Source organism: Mus pahari, chromosome 10 (assembly GCF_900095145.1).
Source record: "Mus pahari chromosome 10, PAHARI_EIJ_v1.1, whole genome shotgun sequence".
Taxonomy (NCBI): Eukaryota; Metazoa; Chordata; class Mammalia; order Rodentia; family Muridae; genus Mus; species Mus pahari.
In genome coordinates this window covers 26,362,087-26,383,183 of record NC_034599.1, presented here as the reverse complement: position 1 = coordinate 26,383,183, position 21,097 = coordinate 26,362,087, and the positions used below count along the sequence as shown (strand labels likewise).

The following is a 21,097-nucleotide window of genomic DNA, read 5'->3' as shown; positions in this document are numbered from 1 at the left end:
TGTTCTTTTCTTAGATCCAAGTTGGAAAAGGAACCTATTTCCAGTTTTATTTTCATAGAAAAAGATGCACAGATGCACTTAGACTTTTTATATTGGCAGAACAGAGAAACAGTATTCTTGAGGGACTGGCATACAATTATTAAATATAAAACAGTAAATTGCATTTTTGAGGGGCTGGAGAGATGGCTCAGCAGTTAAGAATACTACTGAGTGCTCTTTCAGAGGTCCTGAGTTCAATTTCCAGCAACCACATGGTGGCTTCCAACCATCTGTAATGAGATCTGATGCCCTTTTCTGGTGTCTGAAGACAGCTACAGTGTACTTGTATACATAAAATAAATAATCCTATAAAACATTATTTTTGGATAACTTCATTGAATAACCAACCCTAGGGAAACACTCATAGACAATGTTAAAGTACAAGCTATTGGGCTGGAGAGAAGGTACTTCCTGCTCTCACAGAATACCAGAGCTCAGTTACCAACACCTACATCTAGACAACCTCTTCTGGCTTCCACCAGCCCCTGCACATATATGATATAAATATATGTGTGCATATATAATATAGATATATGCACACAAATATGCAGATACAACTAGATAAAAATAAATCATACAAGCCTATCAGAATGCTTTTCACTAAATCTTGTCTTGTACACAGTCTGAATTATTTTACCAACCTATCAACCAGAAGCTCCAAGGACAAATGACTGCCTGGAACTTTTTGAGGTCTACATATGAAGAAAGCACATGTATTAATATACTAGTGGCTGTTGCCTAGGCACCTCTACTAAGAGGTCTCTAATCTTTACTATTTCAACAGCAGACTAGAAGTACCCAAACTAGATTTTTCTGGGGAATCAATCCCACACACTGGCACCTCAAAACAGACCTGTATTTTACGTCTGTGCTGTCTAGGATACACATATCCAAAACACTTACACGTACAGGCAGTCAGGTGATCTAGTACCATAAAAGCTTGGGATAACTCTGAAGCTAAATGTGAGTTACTTTTATGGGATTTGCTAAGTAAAGTCAGAAGAGGTTTAGCAACAGTAAATATCTGAGAGATTATCACCTACTTTCTCTTATTGTTGTCTAGAAACTATCACATGATTTTCTGTGTGAAATATATCCGAAAACACAAAACTCCATGTCAGCTCTATGTCCCACTATGATCCCAACAGTCCTCAGGCACCCATCAGGAATGCATTTCCGTCTCATCCTGTCTCCTGTGGTTTGAGAGCTAGGCCTGCCTTCTTCAAGTTTCACCAGAACACATCCCAGCGAGTTTTCACAGCACATGTGACCAGAGGCCATGTGGAAGGCTATGACCATGTTCCGAACTCCAGCTGACTGCAAAGGGCAGGGAGGCTGCTTCTGCAGTGCTATCAGTGACTGAATGTACAGTTGAGAAACATGGAAGGCTCCTGTGACAACCCCACCCCCCAGTTCCTCCCTGCCACAAAAGGGTGACAACCTAAACAGTAAGCCATCGAAGAGACCTCTCAAGGAGTGTGATGGGATGCTGAAGTGTGACTCTCCAGAGCTAATGGCTTCTGGTGGGAGTGTGGGAGGGGAGGGACCCAGGTCTGAGGGGTGGGCCACTGGGGAGTTTGACCACGATTCTGTAAGTATGTGGACAACACAAACTGGACCTGTTTTCTATTTTATCTTATTTGGAGTTGGGGAGGAACTGGTCACAAGGGTGACCCCCACCCTTGTGACTAATCCCTCCCCTGCCCCAAATAACAGACATGGGAGGCTGGAAAATGAGCGTGATTAGGATACAAGATGTGAAATTCCCAAAGAATCAATAAAAATACTATGTTGGGAAAGAGTTCAGCACAAAGGGAACGTGACTTAGGAAGGCTCTAACTTGTTTTCACAGTTCTGAGACAGGGTCTAACGTAACACCCAGGTGGGCCTCTAGCCAGCTGACATGAGCCGAGCCTGAGTCTGAAGTCTTATCTTCCAGCTTCTACCTCTGGAGTGGCAGGGATTCCATTACAGGCCCATGTGACTCTACCAAATCATTTTTAGTGGTGCTAGGAATCCAGCCCATGCCTGTGGTAGCTAGCTGGCAGGTTCTCTCGGCACTGAGCTTCATCTTCACCACCAGGACTGACTTAGAATTCCAAGATCAGGCACTTGTATTGGTTTTCTCTAATTCCCCCTCAGATTTATATCTTCTCATCATTAAAAAGAGATGCCAGTTATATCTGACAAAATTGCTGTAAGATTCAAAAGCAACTGTAAAGCCATTCTGTAGCCAAACTACTTTAACCCTTTTCTGTTTCTCAGCAGCTTGCCAAATGAACCAGTTTCAACAGCTCCCCACCCCCACTTAAACCAGCATTTCCATTCTACATGCCCCCTAGTTGTAAAAGACAATGATTACAGGCCCAGAGATTAAAGATACATTTTTAATAATTTGGACACTTCCACAAAGAGACAAGGAAGCCCTATCCCACCCACCCCTGCACCACAGCAAGATACAACCAGTACATAAAGTACTTGGACTTTGCAAAGTACCCTTCTGAGCTCTGTCTGTGGCTGATGGTGGCTGAGAAATGTGAAATGGTCAGGAATAAAAACACCAAACTCACTCATTTCTCCTCAAGCTGGCACTGCCAGGCAGTGCCTACCCCTGCCCCTACCTCCACCAATTCTTCTATGTGCCAGTCAGGCGGCCAGCTCCAAGGGTCTGGTTTGCAATGGCTGTTCTACAGCAAGAATGTGCAATGTCTGGGCTGTAAGCAAGTGCTCTGAGAGCAGCATCCCACCGGCTTCCCCTACTCTCCTGTCCAACAGCTCGGAACTTCCATGTCAATAGGCTTGTTGAGGATAGCCCCACAAGAGAAGATACAGGGACAACCAAGATTCAGACACACTGTGCTGAACTAGTCCCGCGTGAGGGGCTACCTCATGGCCTACATTTTCTTACTGTATAACCTCTCCACTATCAAGTAAGCCGCCAACCTATAGAGCCTTGCTATGTTCTCATACTGGCTGAAGGGGTAAGTGATCAGTTTAGGGGCACTAAAGCCCAGGTTTCTATTTGATAAAAGACATAGTAGGTTCTTTAAAAAAATAAGTTACACGAAAATTTTCTGGACACAAAACTCACATCTCAACACGTCACCAAGAGGATCAGAAACTAAAAAGTAAAATCCTCACATAGAATGAGGCTTATTCCCTGCCAGCCCACTCACCAACTGGCAGGCCTGCTCCCTGGGCATCCAACACTCAGGAGGTAACCCTGGCTTGTGTGACTGTGACCTCCCAAGACTCTGATGTTCTCTCTTCCTGGACTAGACAGAGCATCCCCTGGAACCCTAAAGAGGGACCCTGTTAGGGTTTCACTCTGGAGCATGGCAGCAGAATCTAGGCCGCAGCTGCCATCACTCTCCACCCCCCTGCCTCAAGCAGGACAGCTCTGAAGAATGATGCAGCCTCCTGCTGCTCCCTTTCTGTCAGCCGGGATCCACCGGGCCTGGTCTCTTAGCGAAGCCGCCTCTCTTCTCGGTCACTGTTGCTCAGGTGCTTGTTTAGGAGATGGAGCTGTGGTCACAACAACGGTGGACACTGCTTTGGAGGAGCCAGAAGCCGTGCCCTGTTGCAGATGGGATGCTGGGACGGTCTGGATGCGCACCTGCTTACGAAGAGAGGAGGTCTGATCAGTGGACTGCACTGCTCATCAGTTAAGAAAAGAAAACAGACAAGCCTGAGCTGGTCAACAGTCTGCATCAGACCTTACCTGCGTGGCCTGACCCTGCTGCTGAAGCTGCTGCAACTGCTGAGCAGTGAGGAAACTCACTGGCTTATTGCCAGCAATGAGCTTAGTACCTGCTGGCATGGTTGTGAGGATAATGTTGCGACCCAGTCCGCTGAGACTGTGAAAGGGAAACGGAGGTAAGTATGACAGCATCACTCAGGCTCAGACTGAGGCCACATACTGCATGAAGGACAATGAAAAGGCCTGATGCCCAGGAAGAATCTTCTGGATTCAAATGCAATCTCACACTAGGACATTTCCTCAGCCTTCTGTGGCAAGAAACGCCAGAGTAGTACATAGAATGGCCCAGGAGAGTCAGGCACTACCAGGAAGCATGTGTCCCTGGCAAGGAACTCTGACAGCTGGACAAGAACCCAGAGGATCCCAGAGAGTACAGGAGTGAGTCAGCCTCAGCATCCCAGTAAGATGCCTGTTCTTAGGAGAGAAAGGGTCACCCCACATCCCAAACAGCTTTGTAACGATTAGGAATGCAAGAATGACTGCATGAGTCTTTCGTTTCTGTTTAAGTCAGAGCCAGAGAAAACCAACATTCGCCAAACTATCTTAAGCTTGGCCTCAAATACAGGGAGGGTCCCTTACAGCATCACAGGCCAGCACCCTGCACCTCCTCGCTTTCTACCACTCAACATACACTGGTTTACTGCCCCCGTCGGATTCCTCTCCCTACTCTACAATATAAGCTGGGCACAGAATGGCTCTTTTGTGTCTTACTCATTGCATCCAAAACAGTACTGGGGATGCAATGTGTATTACTGATGAACATGTCACCAGCCACCTTCCCATTCTGGACCAACTGCATTTGCTATTATTATTCTACAACAGCACTCACTTGGCTCCAAGGTTGCCTTTGATGATGGGGGCTGTGACCACACTCTTGCCCTTCATTGGCTGGCTAATCACAGAGAGAGGAACTGTGATTCTGGTAGGCAGCTTCCCCTACAAAGAAAACAATTAGCTTTGTGGGGAAGAAGGAGATATAACAAAACAGCTAGTGTCTACAGAGAAGAAGCAAGAGCACTACAGACACCTCCAACCCTCATTTTCCCAAGGGTCCCAATATTCCTGCAAACAGAACCTAAGCAACTCCAATAAATAGGCTTATAACAAATTAGATATCATTTGTTCTACTACCTAAAGAACAGCAACTGTCTGTCATGCGGGGCTCAAGCTTCTAATTTGCCTTAAGGCTCAGAAGGGACTTCGGACTTAGAGCCAGGGAACAGGACTTGAGACTTTGTGTGTGTGTCTCCCAGGCTGGCCCTCAATTCAGTCTTCCTGCCTCAGCTTCTCCAGTGCTAGGACTCCGGGCATGCACCACATACTCAGCTAACAGCCTGAGACTTTTAAACAATGCTGGCAACTCTATTTTCTGTTATATGTGTAACCAGAAGCCTTTGGGGACAAAGGGTGCAAGAGTACCGGTTCAGTATGAAATGTCCCCCACCGGCTCATACACTGACTGCTGCTAAGACTAATCTGAAAGACAATACACACTTTCAGGGAAGGCGAGGCCTAGCTGGGGGAAGCAGCCAGGAGGAGTGTGATCCTGACGGCTAGCTTGATCCCTCCCTCGGTCTGCTCGCTGCACCACTGGATGCTTCCTCTCATGAGCCGAGCTGAGCAGCCTGAGACATGCTCCTATCACAATCATTCTCCGCCTCATCACTGGCCCACAATCAACAAAGCAGAAGTCTGGGGGCTAAAACCTCTGTGACCATGTCCTAAATTCATCTCCCTAAGTTGTTTATGACAAGATTTTGACGCAGCAATATAAAATCTGACAGAATATAATTCTCAAAAATTATTATTTTTTAAATTATATGTTTAAGAATTTTACCTGAATGTGTGTATGTGCACATGTGCCTAATGCCAATGAAAGACACGAGGGCACTGAATCTATTGGAACTTTAGTTATAAATGGTTATGAGCCACTATGGGGACATGGGTACTCTGGGTATAATTCTTTATGTACTCCTGGATTTGTAGGAACTTTTCTATCTAAATTCATGAAGAATGCTTATCTATAGCTTTTCTTTATTGCAATGTCTACGTCTGGTTTTGGTGGTGATTCTACTACTTCTACAAAAAAATTTAGACTATTGTGACATTCCTTCTTTCATAAGCATTTGGTAGAACCGGCCATGGAAACTCTTGACTAGTTATAGTTCCTATATTAAGTATCAGCTCAATTTATGAGAAATAAGTCAACTGAAATGACCCACTTCTTCCTTACGTGACTTTCCATTTTGTATTCATCACAGAAACAAACAACTCTATACCTGAACCACAAAGTGTGTGTTCACCTGCAAGTCCTAGATCCTGAGCCACTTGGGTTGTCTGGGTGTCTAACACATGATACAGTGCTGGACACTCAACAACTCTATGGTGAGGAAGGACAGAGGACCTCTAGTGTTGAAGAGAAAATGGACAGCACCCCGGTGGAATGCAGGCTTACCTGCATTCCACAAAAACAAATTATATTTCTCTAGAGATAAGGAAGGTTAGTTAGGGGACACTAATAACAAACTTGGCCAAGTGGAAAAAAAAAAAAAATCTAACCCCATAGTTAATAAGGTCCTAGGAGAAAAAGAGACTCGGAGAGAACGGATACAGGCGGGAGTGCAGAGGCCCAACAGCCCAGGGGGCTGGAGGAAAGAAAGAGCACTCTACCCTTAAGGGTCGAGTTTCTGATGTTTGATTAGCAGTAAGTTAATATATTTTTATCCTTGCCTAAATAAGGCACACGTACAAAACCTTGAAAGCATTAAAGAAAATACTGATAAAAGTACTAAGAGAATACCAAATACAGGGCTAGAGGTAAGAGCGCAAACTGGGCTCAATGACAATTCTAGAACTCAGGAAGCTAAGGTGCTCTGATCTACAGAAAGCTCAGGTCAGCCAGGAACATAGCAAAATCACCAAGAAAGAAAAGAAACAAAACCAAACCTTAGGTAAGATCAAAGGAAAATATTCTCCTGCAGTAGTACGGCTAAAAGCCAAAGCCTTGAGCCCACTAGGCAACCACACTACCACTGAGCTACATCCCCAGTTCCAAACTGGAAGAAAATACTTCCTATGCACATAAACATATGTAGCTGACAGTCTTTTGGCAGCATGGTTAATGTCAAAACTTCCAACACAAGTTAATCTTAAACGCTTGCAGTAGACCACTGCTGTGGCACTAACAGCAGTGGAAACAGGCCCCTCAATAGAGCTGATGGACATGGTCAATATCTGAGACATTCTTAAACTACATGCACACGCACGGAATGCTCAGGATAAGGGCTAGAAGGATAAATACTTTATTCATTAGTTCTTGTAAGAACACAACACCAGAAGGCAAAGGAAGCTTTGTACTTTACCCTATACTTCTGATACTGTTCTTTGTTTTTATTGTGGGGGGTTGGGGATGGGAATGTCAAGACAGGGTTTTCTCTTGTGCATCTTTGGCTGTCCTGAAACTAATTCTGTAGACTAAGCTGACCTCATATTCAGAGACCATCTGTCTCTGCCTTCCACATGCTAGGATTAAAGGTGTGCACCACCACCTAGTTCTTTGTAATCTTTATGGATATATATATATACACACACACACACACACTACACTTTCGTAAATTGCATTCCAATAACAACAGCCTAAATCTGTAAGTCAAATGGAGTGATATGGATAGTTCTCAGTCTCCTAAGGGACAGGGGCTGAACCTAAACAACTTCCCCAGGCTGGCCTTACATGCCTGCAATCCCAACACTTGATAGACTGAGACAGAAAGAAAGAGCAATGCATAAGGAGCAAGAGTCGAGACCAGCTTAGACACATAGCAAATTCTAAGCCAGCCTGGGCTACGTAGCAAAACCCTGTTGTCCTGGCTTGTTTTATACCAACTTAACACAAACTAAGCGTCACCTGAAAGGAAAGAACCTCATCTGAGAAAAATGCCTCCAAAGATCCAGCTGTAAAACACTGCCTTAGTTACTGATGGGGAGGGCCCCAGCCCATTTTGGGTGATTCCATCCCTGAGCTGGTGGTGGTTCTGGGATCTAAAGAAAGCAGGTTAAGCAAGGCAATAAGTAGCACCCTTCCGTAGCCTCTAAGGTCCCCTCCTGTTTAGATTCCTGTCCTGGCTTCCTTTAATTATGAATAGAAATGTGAAAGTGTAAGCCAAATAAAATAAACCCTGTCCTCCCCAAGTTGCTTTTGGTCATGATGTTTCATCACAGCAAAAGAACCCCTGTACTGGCTGGTTTTGTGTGTCAACTTGACACAGGCTGGAGTTATTACAGAGAAAGGAGCTTCAGTTGGGGAAATGCCTCCACAAGATCCAGCTGTAAGGCATTTTCTCAATTAGAGATCAAGGGGCAAAGGCCCCTTGTGGGTGGTGCCATCCCTGGGCTGGTAGTCTTGGGTTCTATAAGAGAGCAAGCTGAGCAAGCCAGGGGAAGGAAGCCAGTAAGTAACATCCCTCCATGGCCTCTGCATCAGTTCCTGCTTCCTGACCTGCTTGAGTTGCAGTCCTGACATCCTTTGGTGATCACCAGCAATGTGGAAATGTAAGCTGAATAAACCCTTTCCTCCCCAACTTGCTTCTTGGTCTGATGTTTGTGCAGGAATAGAAACCCTGACTAAGACAAACCCCTAACTAAGACACCCGTCTCCTCCCAGTAAACAGTTTCTTGAGCAGAGGGCTAAAATCTTTACCATCAACATTACTCACAGACTGGGATGTGGACACAACTGTAGTGTTAACAGGAACCTGTCGCACAGTGGGGGCTCCAGTCCCGATGCTGATGGGGGTGCTTGTTGCCCCAGAAGCCACAGCCACAGTCTTCGACACAGCGGCATTTATACTGGGTAAGGACACCGTTGAAGAATGGACAGTTCCAGATCCTCCAGCAACAGAGGCTCCTTGCTTTGCATGTGCTGCAACAGTGATGGTCTGGCCCGCTTTAGGCGGCATCACTCCCAGCCCCTGCACAATGCGGATCGTGGCGGCAGGTTTTGCTTCTGAAGAGGCCACTGTGTTCTTTCCCTTCTGATCTGCCACACTTACACCAAGAGCTGGCATCAAGCGAAAAGCTGAATTTGAAGTTTCTGCTGGCTTGAGATCAGGAGTTACTTTGACCACAGTAGTACCTGCTGGAGCTGATGAAGGAACACTGGCTGAAGGGGCCTTGGCAGGGCTGTCAGCTGCGTGGACGGGGTTGGAAGTAACATGCAAGGTAGCAGAGATGCCTTTGCCTGCAGTGCCACTTCCTGCCCCAAAGAGGTCCTGAGTCAGTTTAACTGTGGTAACCTGAGACTTGGCCAATGTGGCCATCATGTCTGGAGTGATTCTCAAAACCGTCTGCCCCTTGGCATCTGTGGTGATGGAAGAAGGCGGCAGCCGCAGTACATCCTTACCCTGGATTCGGAAGTTTGTGGCTGTGAGTGGAATGCTGTTCCCTGTCTGAGGCTTCACACCAAGCTGTCCAGTGATCGACACCTAAATGAGAAAACATTTAAACAAAGAGATTCACAGTGCTAAGCTGGTCATCAGCAAGACCAGGCAAATGTCTACCCATGGGCACACACTTCGTGTATCTCTAACACCTACCCACAGGCATACACTTCATGTATCTCTAACATTTTATTTTGAAAAATGGTAAACACAAACAAAAGTGAAGAAAAATGTAATAAGCCATATAACCTTTACCCAGCTTCAAATATCATTACTTTGTCAATCTTATCTGTCCTTTCCTGGCTTTAGAAAGCAATGGGAAGAGATTTGAGCCGGAATTTTCTTTTTATTACCCAGCAGCAGCATGAGTAATACATGAGGTTTAATAGAACAGACGTGCCCTCACAAAGGATGTTAAATCCAGGGCCTCACCACTGAGCTACACCTACCAGCCCACACCACAAAACTGGGGTATTTTAAAGTATATCAAGATACATTATTTTGTGATTTTTATGTGTGTATGTGTGTGTGTGTATATATATATATATATATATATACATACATACATATATATTTACAGAGGTGGGGAGAAGGAGACATACATATGTAACTTAGCAAAGGTTTTGTTTTTTCAAGCTAAAAACACTAATCACAATGCCCTCACTATACAGCAAGTACTATCAGCACAAGTATTCCTGCCTGTCCTTCTCCATCTCCCCACCATCCTCTGGTATCTTAAATCCATCTATTTACAACAAGCTCACCAATTCTGAGCAACAATGTGGTGCGCCAGCTCCAAAAGGGCGTTCAGGAGTCTGACTCCCTAGATTCATCACTTACCAGCTTCACAGTGCCCAAAAAAATAATCGCTTAACCCCTTTGTCCTACTCAATGCCTTTCTCTGTCCCTTCTACTGGATCACTGCTATAAAAATCAGGTACAAACGATACTGGCCATTCAAAAAAAAACAAAACAAAACAAAACATCAAATATGACTGCCTCATGATTCACCTGCACACAATACTCTAATCCAAATTCTTGCCATCTTTCTTTTTAAGTTATTCATTTCTTTATTTCTAATTCCTCATCTGCATTCCCTTTAACAATCCATGTCCTGGTCCCAGTCACTCTCAATGATAAGTCTCATCAATACTTTGTACCATAGCCCACCCAGGTGCTGCCCAATCTGCAGGCATACACTATCTCTGTGTACCATACTGTCCACACTTCAGCTTTATCCCCTCTCGTAAATGATAACACTATACCTACCCATTCCATCCACAAACTACAGGAAGACTTTTTTTTTAGATTCACATTCAAGCTACCAGAAAACCACACAAGCTATGTTCACTTCTTACCGCATCTGACAAATGCCCTCCAAACCTCTCACCTGGCCTGCTGCAACTGCTCTACATAGTCTCCTTGGTTTTATTCTTGCTCCCCCAAGTGCACTGTATCCAGTAGCTAGGGATTAACTACAAACCAGATCCACAATCTGCCTGTGGCTCACCATCACATTTAAGTCAGCATCAAAGCTCAGCATAACATAAACACTATCAACCTTCCCAAATGCACTACTTGTGCACTAACGGTAACCACAGTGACTTGGCGTGACACTCGTCCAGTGTTTCTGATGTAAGACACTTACTTTGCCGGTCTACACAGAAAGTATTCTATCTCCAGGTCACCATTATGTGGCACAGCAGCTTCATTTATCTCCTTCAAATTTCACCTCCTCAGAGAAGCCACTTCCCATCATTGTGGCAAAAGTAACCCATGACACGCAATCTCCCCTATCAATCATCTCCCTCTCTGGTGACACATGAGCTCCACTGAGGGGCTTAGTCTGTCTAACAATGCCTACATTCCCCAAAGATAGTATGTGACTGCTGAAGGGAATGTCTACTTCTTCCTCTGCACAATGGTGTAGTTAACAATACCTACCCACAGTGCCGTGACTGACGCCTGATATCTATAACCACACAGTGGGGTTAAAGCTCTAGTCCTAGATGTCAACTGGCTTCACAATTTTTCTTTACCTTGAGTCAGGGTTTCTCTGTGTGGCTTTAACTGTCCTGGAAATCACTCTGCAGACCAGGCTGGCCTCAAACATCCACCTGCCTCTGTCTTCCAAGAGCTGGGACTAAAAGCACATGCCACCACTGCCCTGTGGCTTCAAAAGTGCCAAGATCAGACTTGCACATTCACAGTGAAAGAAAAAAACAAATATATACTCCATGTTTACAAAGGACAAACTGAAAACCCTGCAGTAAAGTATGCCATGGGAGCTAACTGCATCAACTCAGGGAAACTGAAACATAACCCCAGATCTCAGCTACCAAATGCTGAAATACAAGGAAAGAGAAGAGCATAAAGGCTGCTCTGCCTTTGAAGGGTCAAAATGAGGTACTCACCTGAGAAGTCTCCAAGCTAGCAGTCAAAGGTAACAAACACTTCCCCATAGGCACCCAAGCTACTGGGCTACGCCTACACCATCAGTCATTTGCTGTAGCTTTGGGACACCATTTAGAGTCAGGTCCACCTACCTGCTTGATGATGTTCTGTCCTGTGACATTCTGAATGACGGCTGTGGTGGAGGCACTTGGAGCAGAGTTCCCAGGAGAACTCATGGCTGTCTTGTTCACAGGGCTGACTGCAGCCGGAAGATTTGTCACTGTGAGCCCTGTCTGCCCAGGTCCAGGCCGTTGCACCGAGGCCGCTGCAGTTTGCCCCTTGACTGGAACTGTTGCCATAACTGCCTAGTTCAGGATGTGAAGTCAAGAGACCAATTAGACACCAAAATGCTTCCAGCCAAGCAAGCAGAGGCCCTACTCGAATTGACACTGCATTTCCTATATTTATACAATGTTTGCAATGTTTTACATTTAACGTCCTATTTCATTTCCTTATACTGAAAACAAATGTGATTCTTCGGTTTTACATACAGGGAAGGAAAATGAGACAAAGACAGGACTCTGTCTTGAATCACAAAGGTATGGCGATAACACAGTGGAAACCTTTGAAATCTCAGTCCACTTCCACAGAGCCTTGGTCCAAGAGTGAAGGTCTTGTTTCCAACATGTAAAACAGAGTACCTAAAAGTACTTTCCCAGCTTTCAACATCTTCCCTGAAGCTCTGAACATTAGATGAGTTATTTCAATGAGCCTCACTGTCAACACCAACAGTGTGTGACTTCCAGGTCTCCAAGCTCTGCTTGTTCTGACTCGCTAGTCTACCTCGGGGTCCACATGATCCTGTATCCCAACGGCATGCAGCACCCACTTACCTGGGGCACTACTTTGGTTTGGGTAGCAGTGACTGGTACACGAATCTGTGGTCCTGCTGGCATCTGGGATAGCGGCTGTGCTGGCCCTACCGACTGCTGGGAAACAGCAGGAAGGCTGGGCTGGGCTACCACCCGAACCTGGGGGAGTCCTGCTGAGCTGGACTGGCTGACAAGCCGGGCAGTGGCCTGAGAACTGGGTGGAGTCTGGATGGCAGCTGGGGAAAGCATCGTTCCTAGCTGTGGCATTGTTGGTGAGGACACAAGAACAACACTGAGGAAAAAAACAAGAACTCAGGATGTAAATACAAAAAGACTCTGGAGGGAAAGAAAAGAGAAGAAACAAAGGTGCTCACCCTGAACTAGACTTGGCTGGCTCAGAGACAGTGGTAGAGCCACTTCTGTTCCCCGCTGACACAGGTGGAGGAGAGATGGGGGTGGGCAATGCTGGCGTGGTGGGGGTTACAGGCGTAACTGGGGTGGGCGGCATGCTGCAGTCACTGAGGCTCATCTGGCTCTGCTCAGAAGGACCGCTAAGGCCCTTCGTGGAGCCCTCCTTATTACTGGACTTCTAGAGAAGAAGAAAAAATCTACCTCAGGCAACATGAACGAAGGCTCCCGAGGCACTGGGTCAGGTGAAAGCCGAGTATCTATGCTGCGCTGTCTCACCACACATCTCTGCGGGAGATGTTCTTATGAGGTAACTTACCACCTTGGATGGCGGCTTGGGTTTTTGTTGAAGAGCTTTTCTGGCTTTAGCTGCTGCTGCTTGAGCTTGATGAATCCGTTCTATAAACAAGGATATTATAAAGTTTAGCAAATTTGACTTTGTTAAAAACCAAGGCCTCTCCAAGCAGAAGCTGTAATACACTCACTTCTTGGAGACTGAAGCAGGAAAAGAGTACAGTCAAGGCCAGCCTGCTTAGACTCTATCTCAAATCAAATCAAATCAAATCAAAACAAAAAGTTGGTTGTGATTTGCACAACTGTAAGCCCAGAACTGGGATGACAAAGGTAGATCATCTCAAGTTCTAAGCCAGCTTGGCTCATAGCAAGTTCCACACATAGTCATAGCTGGCTAAATAGCAAGATTCTTTCTCAAAAACAAAGATAAGCTGGGCCTTGTTGGTGGACTGAATTCTTGTTCCATTACCCTATCCTAACTGAATGCCAACAAACAGAAAAATAGATAGGGAACCGAAAGGCAGATGCCCCCCATTTAGTCAGCATATGAAGGCCTCATACCAAACTCTTCCTCACTCCGGTCACGATGCAGGTAGATCCACAGCTTCCGACCGATGTCATATTTCACACAAGGGTCTTTCTCATAATGCAATCGATCCAGTGCGCCACTCACCACTGTGTTCACCTAAGAACAGAGCAAAGGGAGGTGTGGGACAACTCCAACCAGTAGCTGTAAAAGCCAGAGAATAAACAGACTGGACCTCAACCTAGCTCTGTCCTACCACTGGCTCATCGATCACTCTGAAAAGAATGGTGTACAACTAAGATGCTACCTCATCTTCACTGTAAGGATCCTTGGGAACTAATTAGCTGTAGAAACCTTTCCATTGTTACAGAATAAAGAGGGCTGGAGAGATGACCCGGCAGTTAGGAGCACTTGCTGCTCTTCCAGAGGACCAGTGCTTGGTTCCTAGGACCCATATCATACGGCTCAACCCCTGATAACTCCACCTCCAGGAGATTCTATGCCTTCTTCTGGGCTCCATGGGCACCTACATTCATATAGCATATATTAATATAGGCACAGGTACACACAAAATTTTTAAAAAATGAAATCTTAAAAAATCTTGCTCTTGCCTCTTGCTCCCACTCTGTCCCCCTCTCTCCACATGCTCATGACCAGTCCCTACTTCTCTATTCCTTCCCCCCTCCCTGCCTTTCTCTGTCTCTACTACCCTCTTAAGTTTCCCCTCCCATGCCCTGAATAAACTCTATTCTATTTAAAAAAAAAAAAAAAAAAGTTGTGATTTACCATGTGGCTACTGGAAATCAAACCTGGGTCTTCTGAAAGAACAGTATTCTTAGCCACTAGCCATTTCTCTACCCACCTGGTTGTAGTATTTTTAATGGATTTATCTTATTTTTTTGGGGGGGGGGGTGTTTGAGTCAGGGTTTCTCTGTATAGCCCTGGCTGTCCTGGAACTCACTTTGTAGACCAGGCTGGCCTCGAACTGAACTCAGAAATCCGCCTGCCTCTGCCTCCCAGTGCTGAGATTAAAGGCGTGCTTATCTTATTATTCGCATGATGTGAGTACAGGCATACATTTGCCATAGTGCATGTGTGGAGATCAGAAGGTCACAGGTGGTTCTCACTGTTACTGTACTGGCTGGTTTATGTTCCAACTTGACACAAACTAGACTCATCAGAGAGGAAGGAGCTTCACTTGACAAAATGCTTCCATGAGAACTAGCTGTAAGGCATTTTCTCAATTAGTGATCAACAAAGGAGGGCTCAGCCCACTGTGGGTGGTACAATCCGTGGACTGGTAGTCCTGGGTTAAGAAAGCAGGCTGAGCAGGCCAGTAAAAGCACCCTCCATTGCTTCTGCATCAGCTCCCACCTCCAGGTTCCAGCCCTGTTGGACTGTCCTGTCCTGCCCTGACTTCCTTTGGTGATGAACAAAGATGTGAAAGTATAAGCTGAATAAGCCCTTTCCTCCCCACCTTGCTTTTTGGTCATGGTGATTCATCACAGTAACAGAACCCCTAAGACAATTACCATCTACCTTGTTTCTGAGGCAGAGTCTCTCCTGCTGTCTCTGCCTCATGTGTATTCCAGGCCAGCTAGACCACAGGTTCTAGGTAGTTCTGCTGCAATATTAGGATTAAAGATCTGCCACCTCACCCAGCATCAAATGTAGACCCTTACCCCCGAGCATTCCGGGCTCTATGCTGTCCAGGCTTCAAGCTCAAGATCCTCCTACTTCGGCCTGCCAAGGGAGCTGGTATTATAGGTACATGCCATCATGCCTAGCAAGGTTTTATTCATTTGATTTGGGGGGAGGAGGGGTTGAGACAACGTTTCTCTGCGTAGCTCTGGGTGTCCTGGCCTCAAACTCAACCTGTTTCCCAGGTGCTGGGATTAAAGGCATGCACCACCACACACCACACCCAACTCACTCATTTTTTTTTTTTTTTTTTTAAGATTTTATGGTAGGGAAACACATACAGCTAATTGGTAAAGCATGTTCCTGATGTGTACAAGACCCTGGGTTCAACCCTAAATAGCACAAGAAAAAAAAGATGTAACTTACATTTCTGAATAGTTTTTCTCAAATACATTCTGAAGTGAAGCCAAAAGTTGTTTCTCTAACTCACCTGAGTGCTGGTGACATCTGGAGCAAGAAACTGAGAGTCCTTGAGCAGTTCACAGATCTCTGCCCGAGTGCCTTCTCCATTAGGCAGCCGAGCTGCAGCATCCCGAACTGACAGTAGAAAATGCAAAATCCAGGAGTCAAGCAAAGCTCCCAATGAATTACAACATCTCCTGACCTGTTCTGCTGGGGTTGCGATCGCTCCCTAGGATTATGGTTCCTGAGCCTCACCTGACTGGTCAGGGGCACGCTGCCCTCTACTGGCCATCAACACTGCACTGCACCTTCCTACACAACACACCTATGGCAAAAAAATACCTTAGAATTGAATAGATGGGTTCTCATCCCCAAACAGAAAATCACACTCCCTTCTCCCAAGGAATGTTGTAGAAGAGAGGGTAAGAAGATTTTAAGAAACAGAAGTTAAGGAGAACTGATAGGAAACAGTACCTTTTGGACATAACAGGGAGTTGTCCTAACTCTCAAAAGCTGTGGTCTATACACAAGACCTGCCCAAGATCTACTCCAGCATGGATAGGAGGATCTGAAAGGTTCCATTTCTAGTTGCAAAGCTCCAGGAGTCAAGGCAGCAAGTCAGAGGTAATGTCAGTTTTGTTTTGAGGAGAGTAGATTACCCATGCTACAGTGAACATACCCACACCACACCCAGATGCATGTAGATGGCACTAATTGGATTTAGTGGGATACACACAAACATATAATATCCATTTTTAGTGAAAAAGCTGGGGTGTGTGTGGGAGGAGGGACCGGGGGGGCAGACAGTGGAGGTGGGAATAAAGGGTAGATTAGATCAAAATAACGCACTCATGTATACAGGGAAGAGGAAAGATGACCCAGAAGTTCTATAAACATGGCAAGAAAAGATTAGCACTTCTTTCAGTTATCAACAACGTAAACCACATACTGCTATTACCGTGCTATTGCAATAGAAATCAAATACTTTTCATGTTACAAGTGTAACTGACCCCCATTGGAAATTACAGAAATTAGAACACCTGATACTTGGTCTTATCATTCAGTATCATAACAGAAACATAGTTTTGCATTTATATGTTTTAATAATTTAATAATTACTGAAATATGATTGTCCTTTTCTGTAATTTTAAGTATTTTAAGAATTAAAATGCAAGGGGCTGGATAGCTGGCTCAGCAGTTAAAAGCACTGACTGCTCTTCCAGAGGTCCTGAATTAAATACCCAGCAACCACATAGTGGATCACAACTAGGTGCGATGGATCTGATGCCCTTTTCTGGTGTGTCTGAAGACAGCTACAGTATACTAAAATATACGTAAAATAAATAAGTCTTTACCCCTCCTCCCCTAAAGAAAAAAATTTAAATCCAGGTGGGCTGTGGTAGTGCACACCTTTAATCCTAGCACTCAGGAGGCAGAGGCAGGTAGATCTCTGAGTTCAAGACCAGCCTGGTCTACAGATCGAGTTCCAGGACAACCAAGACTGAACAGAGAAACCCTATCTAGGGGTTTAGGGGGCAGGGGGGGTTCAAATGCCATCATTTTAACTCTGAGGAGTCCATAGGTCTCACTACCAAAGGACTCATGATACAAAGAATTCCTTGTTCTTTCATTTTCTAAGACAATGTCATTGTGTGGCTTCAAATTCACTGTAGAGTCTAGGCAGTCCTCAAATCTACAACAGCTCTCTAGCCTCAGCATCCTAAGAACTGGGGCAAACTCCTATACCTGATCTAACTACTAGCTTGTGAACAGTTTATCAAAATGAAGATGATTCTAGAAAGAAACAGTGACCCTTGCCATCAATCTACCAGGGTAGAATCCACCCTGTCATTCTCAGCTTTGAAAACTTCTAAGACTTATTGATCTTCTAGCCTATCAATGGATGGAGTGAGCAAGGGGGTGGAGTTTTGTACAGGAAGTATCGATTTAATGTGAGGAAAGCTTTGGGTACAAGTAGAAAGCCCTAGTAATAAATACATGCTACATACCAAGAGACAGAATGGTGACATAGGCAGGCCGGTCAGAGCGCAGCAGTGAATGCTCACGAGCCTTGTTGAGGGAGGTCTCCTTGTCAAACACGCCCTTCACTGGCCCCACCACAGACTCAAAGCCATGCATGCGAAAGGTGAATGCCTTATGGGGTTGGCTATACCTGTAACGCTCCTACCAAAAAAAAAAAAAAAGGCAAAAAATTGCTATCTCAGAATTAGTGGAGTTCTCCCTAGACTCCCTTAGGTCGATCAAACGAGATGTCAATACAAAGAGGAAAAGAGCAACCTCACAAAGAACAGTGACCAACCACAGTGGGAAAAGATAATCCTCACAGATGGTCACCCAAAATATGACAAGAAAATAAAATACATTTTGCTACCTGGTAAAAAAGATAGTCAAAAGTTTTCTTACCCTTTCACCAAACTATTTCTACCCCAACAAACAGCCTCGACCAATGAACTATCTGGGCTGAAGGCTCTGAACACCGGAGGAGCTGAGATCAAGGAAGGCCAGGCTCAGTGCTTCTGCGTTTACAACTTCTAAGATCTTACCTGCTCTTGAAAAACCCGTTTCTCCTCTCCTGTGCTAGGTCGAACCACATAGTCAGTTCTTCTGGAACATAAAGAATTCTGTATCATCTGAGAGCAAGAAGGACCATTAGCCCTTTCTTGACACCTAGAAGGATTCACTTGGCAGAGTGGTAGAATGTCTTTTCTTTCATAAGTACTCAACTCCTGCTCAGTCTGTTCTCCAGCTCCTACCACAGAAATCCTGCTGATTTCCCACATTACCCTATTCTTAGGATCCGCAAGTGATTGGAATAAGCGGAAAGAGGGCGGCATCTTCACCTGCACTGTTGAAAGTTAGCTCAATTTCATAACAAAAAGTCACTCTTGGGGAGAACAAAGCGTTTCAAGTCATGAGTGGGTTTTCTGCCTTCCAAAGAGCCCAGAATTTGAGTTCTAAACCCCATTTTGTGTATGGATATGTGTAGAGTAGGAAGGGTGTGGGGGGGAGGGGGTTACACTAAGGCTGGGCCTCTGCACTGTAATGTGAACAGGTAGGAATAGGAAAATGAGATGACTTGGAATGAAGAACACAGTACTACAAGTCAAGGATATGAACATCATGGACTTCTTTCCAGGCAGACCATCTATCTTTAGAGACCACTGCAGTCGGGAGCCATTCTTACTAAGAGCACATGTACCCTCCTAAAGTATGTTAAGGCATATGAGTCAGTGGACTTCCGGGTCTCAAGGGTCCATTACAGCTCTAACACATGGGAGCATGTCAGAAGATCCAGAGCAATCACGTTACAACACGGCTTCCTGGGAAACCACCCACCACAAGAACAATATACTCACACTCGAGGGACAGGTGTCATGGCATCTGAGCTGTCTTCATTTTCCTGCTGAAGAAAGGAAAAATCATTACCAGGTAAATGGGCTAAAGAGTTGTCACTAACTTAGGGGCTCTAAAAACCCAGGTAATAAGAAAGTAAGAGGCACACCTTACAGAAGGCCTGGTCTTTGGTTTCTAGCCACAGGTGGAAGAGAGCAGCTAATTCCTTTTCGTTATCTTGAGATTGACCTATGGGGTGAAGGTGGGGCACACACAAAAAGTAAGAAATGTAAAGGATTACTCAGAATCTGCCTTCTCTTCACTAGCTCTACCTATGTCAAAAAGAACCTGTCAGAACCTGTTACTGGTCCTTCCCACACGCTCATGCCTCTCCTCACTGCCTGGCTAAGCCCCAGGACTTTTTCAGATCTTTCATTCATCAAGTATTGATAAGTAGCCACTGTGCAGCAGGCATGTGCATCAAGCTGGGATCATGAAACGAATTCACTTTCTGTTCTCAGAGGTCACATCTACTGAGTAATAAGGCCATATAAACAGAGCCAATTCTAGAAGAGGTAATGCATAGGATGCTACAAAAGTTTACACCAGGGAAGGACCCTGCTCTTGTAGGTGAGAAAATTCACTCCTCACACTGGCTCAGCAATAAAAAGACCTGAGGCAAGAAGCCTAAGTCGGTGATCTCTTCCTGAGTCACTTTACTCAGATCCCTACCAGGGTTGCTGGCTCGTGGTGGTACCCACATCTCTTACACAGGCTACAACCACCATGGGATCAGGACCACACAGGCAGGCTATGTCAGAAAGGCCAGCTCGGCCCTCAACACAAAATCACAAACTACTTCAGTGATCTGCACTCTGGCCTTTGCAGTACACCCAACCATCAGGCACCGGATGAGTGCAAGAGAAACAAGCGATTGGCAAGCAGAGGATGCCACAGTGAGTACAAGATGAAGAGCCAGCACAGCCACGGCCACCAGGCCCTCACAGGTCACATGTGCTCACACACACCATCTCCCTGCTCTCCACCCTCCTCACATGCAGTGGATGTGAGCCCACTGCTGTGCAGCCACTGTCTCCCTTGCCCCTACTTTGACAAGAGATGTAGCTCATCCTTAGAAACGCTGTGGCACATCTCCCTGCTTGCCTGGCTAACTACTCCTCTCTGTGACAATCTTCCCATCACTGATTCCTCTCATTAAAAATTAAAAAAATTTTTAAAAAGCGGGGGGAACAAAACAAAACAAACCTCTTCAAGGCCTAGACTACTTACCAAGCAATTTCCACTGCTGGGTTTTCTCTTTGAATTCAACAAATGGAGAGAAACTGGAAGGAACCGCTGCAAGAAATAGATTGCATGAACAAGCATAAACCTCACCCTAATATAGACACAAGCTCTAGAACAGCTCAACTTGGCTTTGTTGTTAATGCTGTATGTATGTATTTCTTTTTTTTCTTTTTTTTTTTTTTTTTGGTTTTTTTTGACAGGGTTTCTCTGTATAGCCCTGGCTGTCCTCACTTTGTAGACCAGGCTAGCCTCGAACTCAGAAATCCACCTGCCTCTGCCTCCCAAGTGCTGGGATTAAAGGCGTGCGCCACCACGCCCAGCTTGTATTTCTGTGTGTCAGGAAAGACACCTAGGGTGTGTCTGATGCAAATGAATTTAGAATTTAAGACAAAAGAGGGAAACATAAAATTTCATAGACAAGACTCCACCTCGGCTTTCTCCAGCAAGATACTGCAGGGCAGGCAACACCAACTCAGCCCAGTTGGGGGCAGCAGAGAACCAGCTGTTGAGGGAGCTGGCTGGCGAAGACTGCCAGTCCAAAACTCGATCCTCCAGCTGTGGAAGAGGAAAAGATGGACCACAATTAAGTTTCTCTTTTTACCAGAAA

At 45.3% G+C, this 21,097-nt stretch overlaps 1 protein-coding gene across 8 annotated transcripts in view; it reads right to left on the bottom strand.

Annotated features, from left to right (window-relative positions):
- Positions 1–2,412: 2,412 nt before the first annotated feature.
- The window catches only part of Nfrkb (nuclear factor related to kappaB binding protein), a 33,190-nt gene continuing 14,505 nt past the window's right edge, over positions 2,413–21,097 (bottom strand). For 3 of the 8 annotated variants that reach the window (XM_021206759.2, XM_021206758.1, XM_029543281.1), the window contains exons 11-26: positions 20,919–21,045; positions 20,476–20,541; positions 19,355–19,434; positions 19,209–19,252; positions 18,396–18,456; positions 17,841–18,015; positions 15,860–15,966; positions 13,764–13,887; positions 13,228–13,307; positions 12,875–13,089; positions 12,522–12,792; positions 11,781–11,993; positions 8,512–9,279; positions 4,629–4,735; positions 3,761–3,896; positions 2,413–3,655 (exon numbers count right to left, since the gene is read on the bottom strand). In XM_021206759.2, coding sequence (XP_021062418.1) covers positions 3,530–3,655; positions 3,761–3,896; positions 4,629–4,735; positions 8,512–9,279; positions 11,781–11,993; positions 12,522–12,792; positions 12,875–13,089; positions 13,228–13,307; positions 13,764–13,887; positions 15,860–15,966; positions 17,841–18,015; positions 18,396–18,456; positions 19,209–19,252; positions 19,355–19,434; positions 20,476–20,541; positions 20,919–21,045 — 2,700 coding nt within the window. In that variant the 3' untranslated portion in view covers positions 2,413–3,529. Of the gene's footprint in view, positions 3,656–3,760; positions 3,897–4,628; positions 4,736–8,511; positions 9,280–11,780; positions 11,994–12,521; positions 12,793–12,874; positions 13,090–13,227; positions 13,308–13,763; positions 13,888–15,859; positions 15,967–17,840; positions 18,016–18,395; positions 18,457–19,208; positions 19,256–19,354; positions 19,435–20,475; positions 20,542–20,918; positions 21,046–21,097 lie in introns of all 8 variants that reach the window. The other 5 variants (XM_021206756.2, XM_021206757.2, XM_029543284.1 and 2 more) reach the window with 3 other exon arrangements.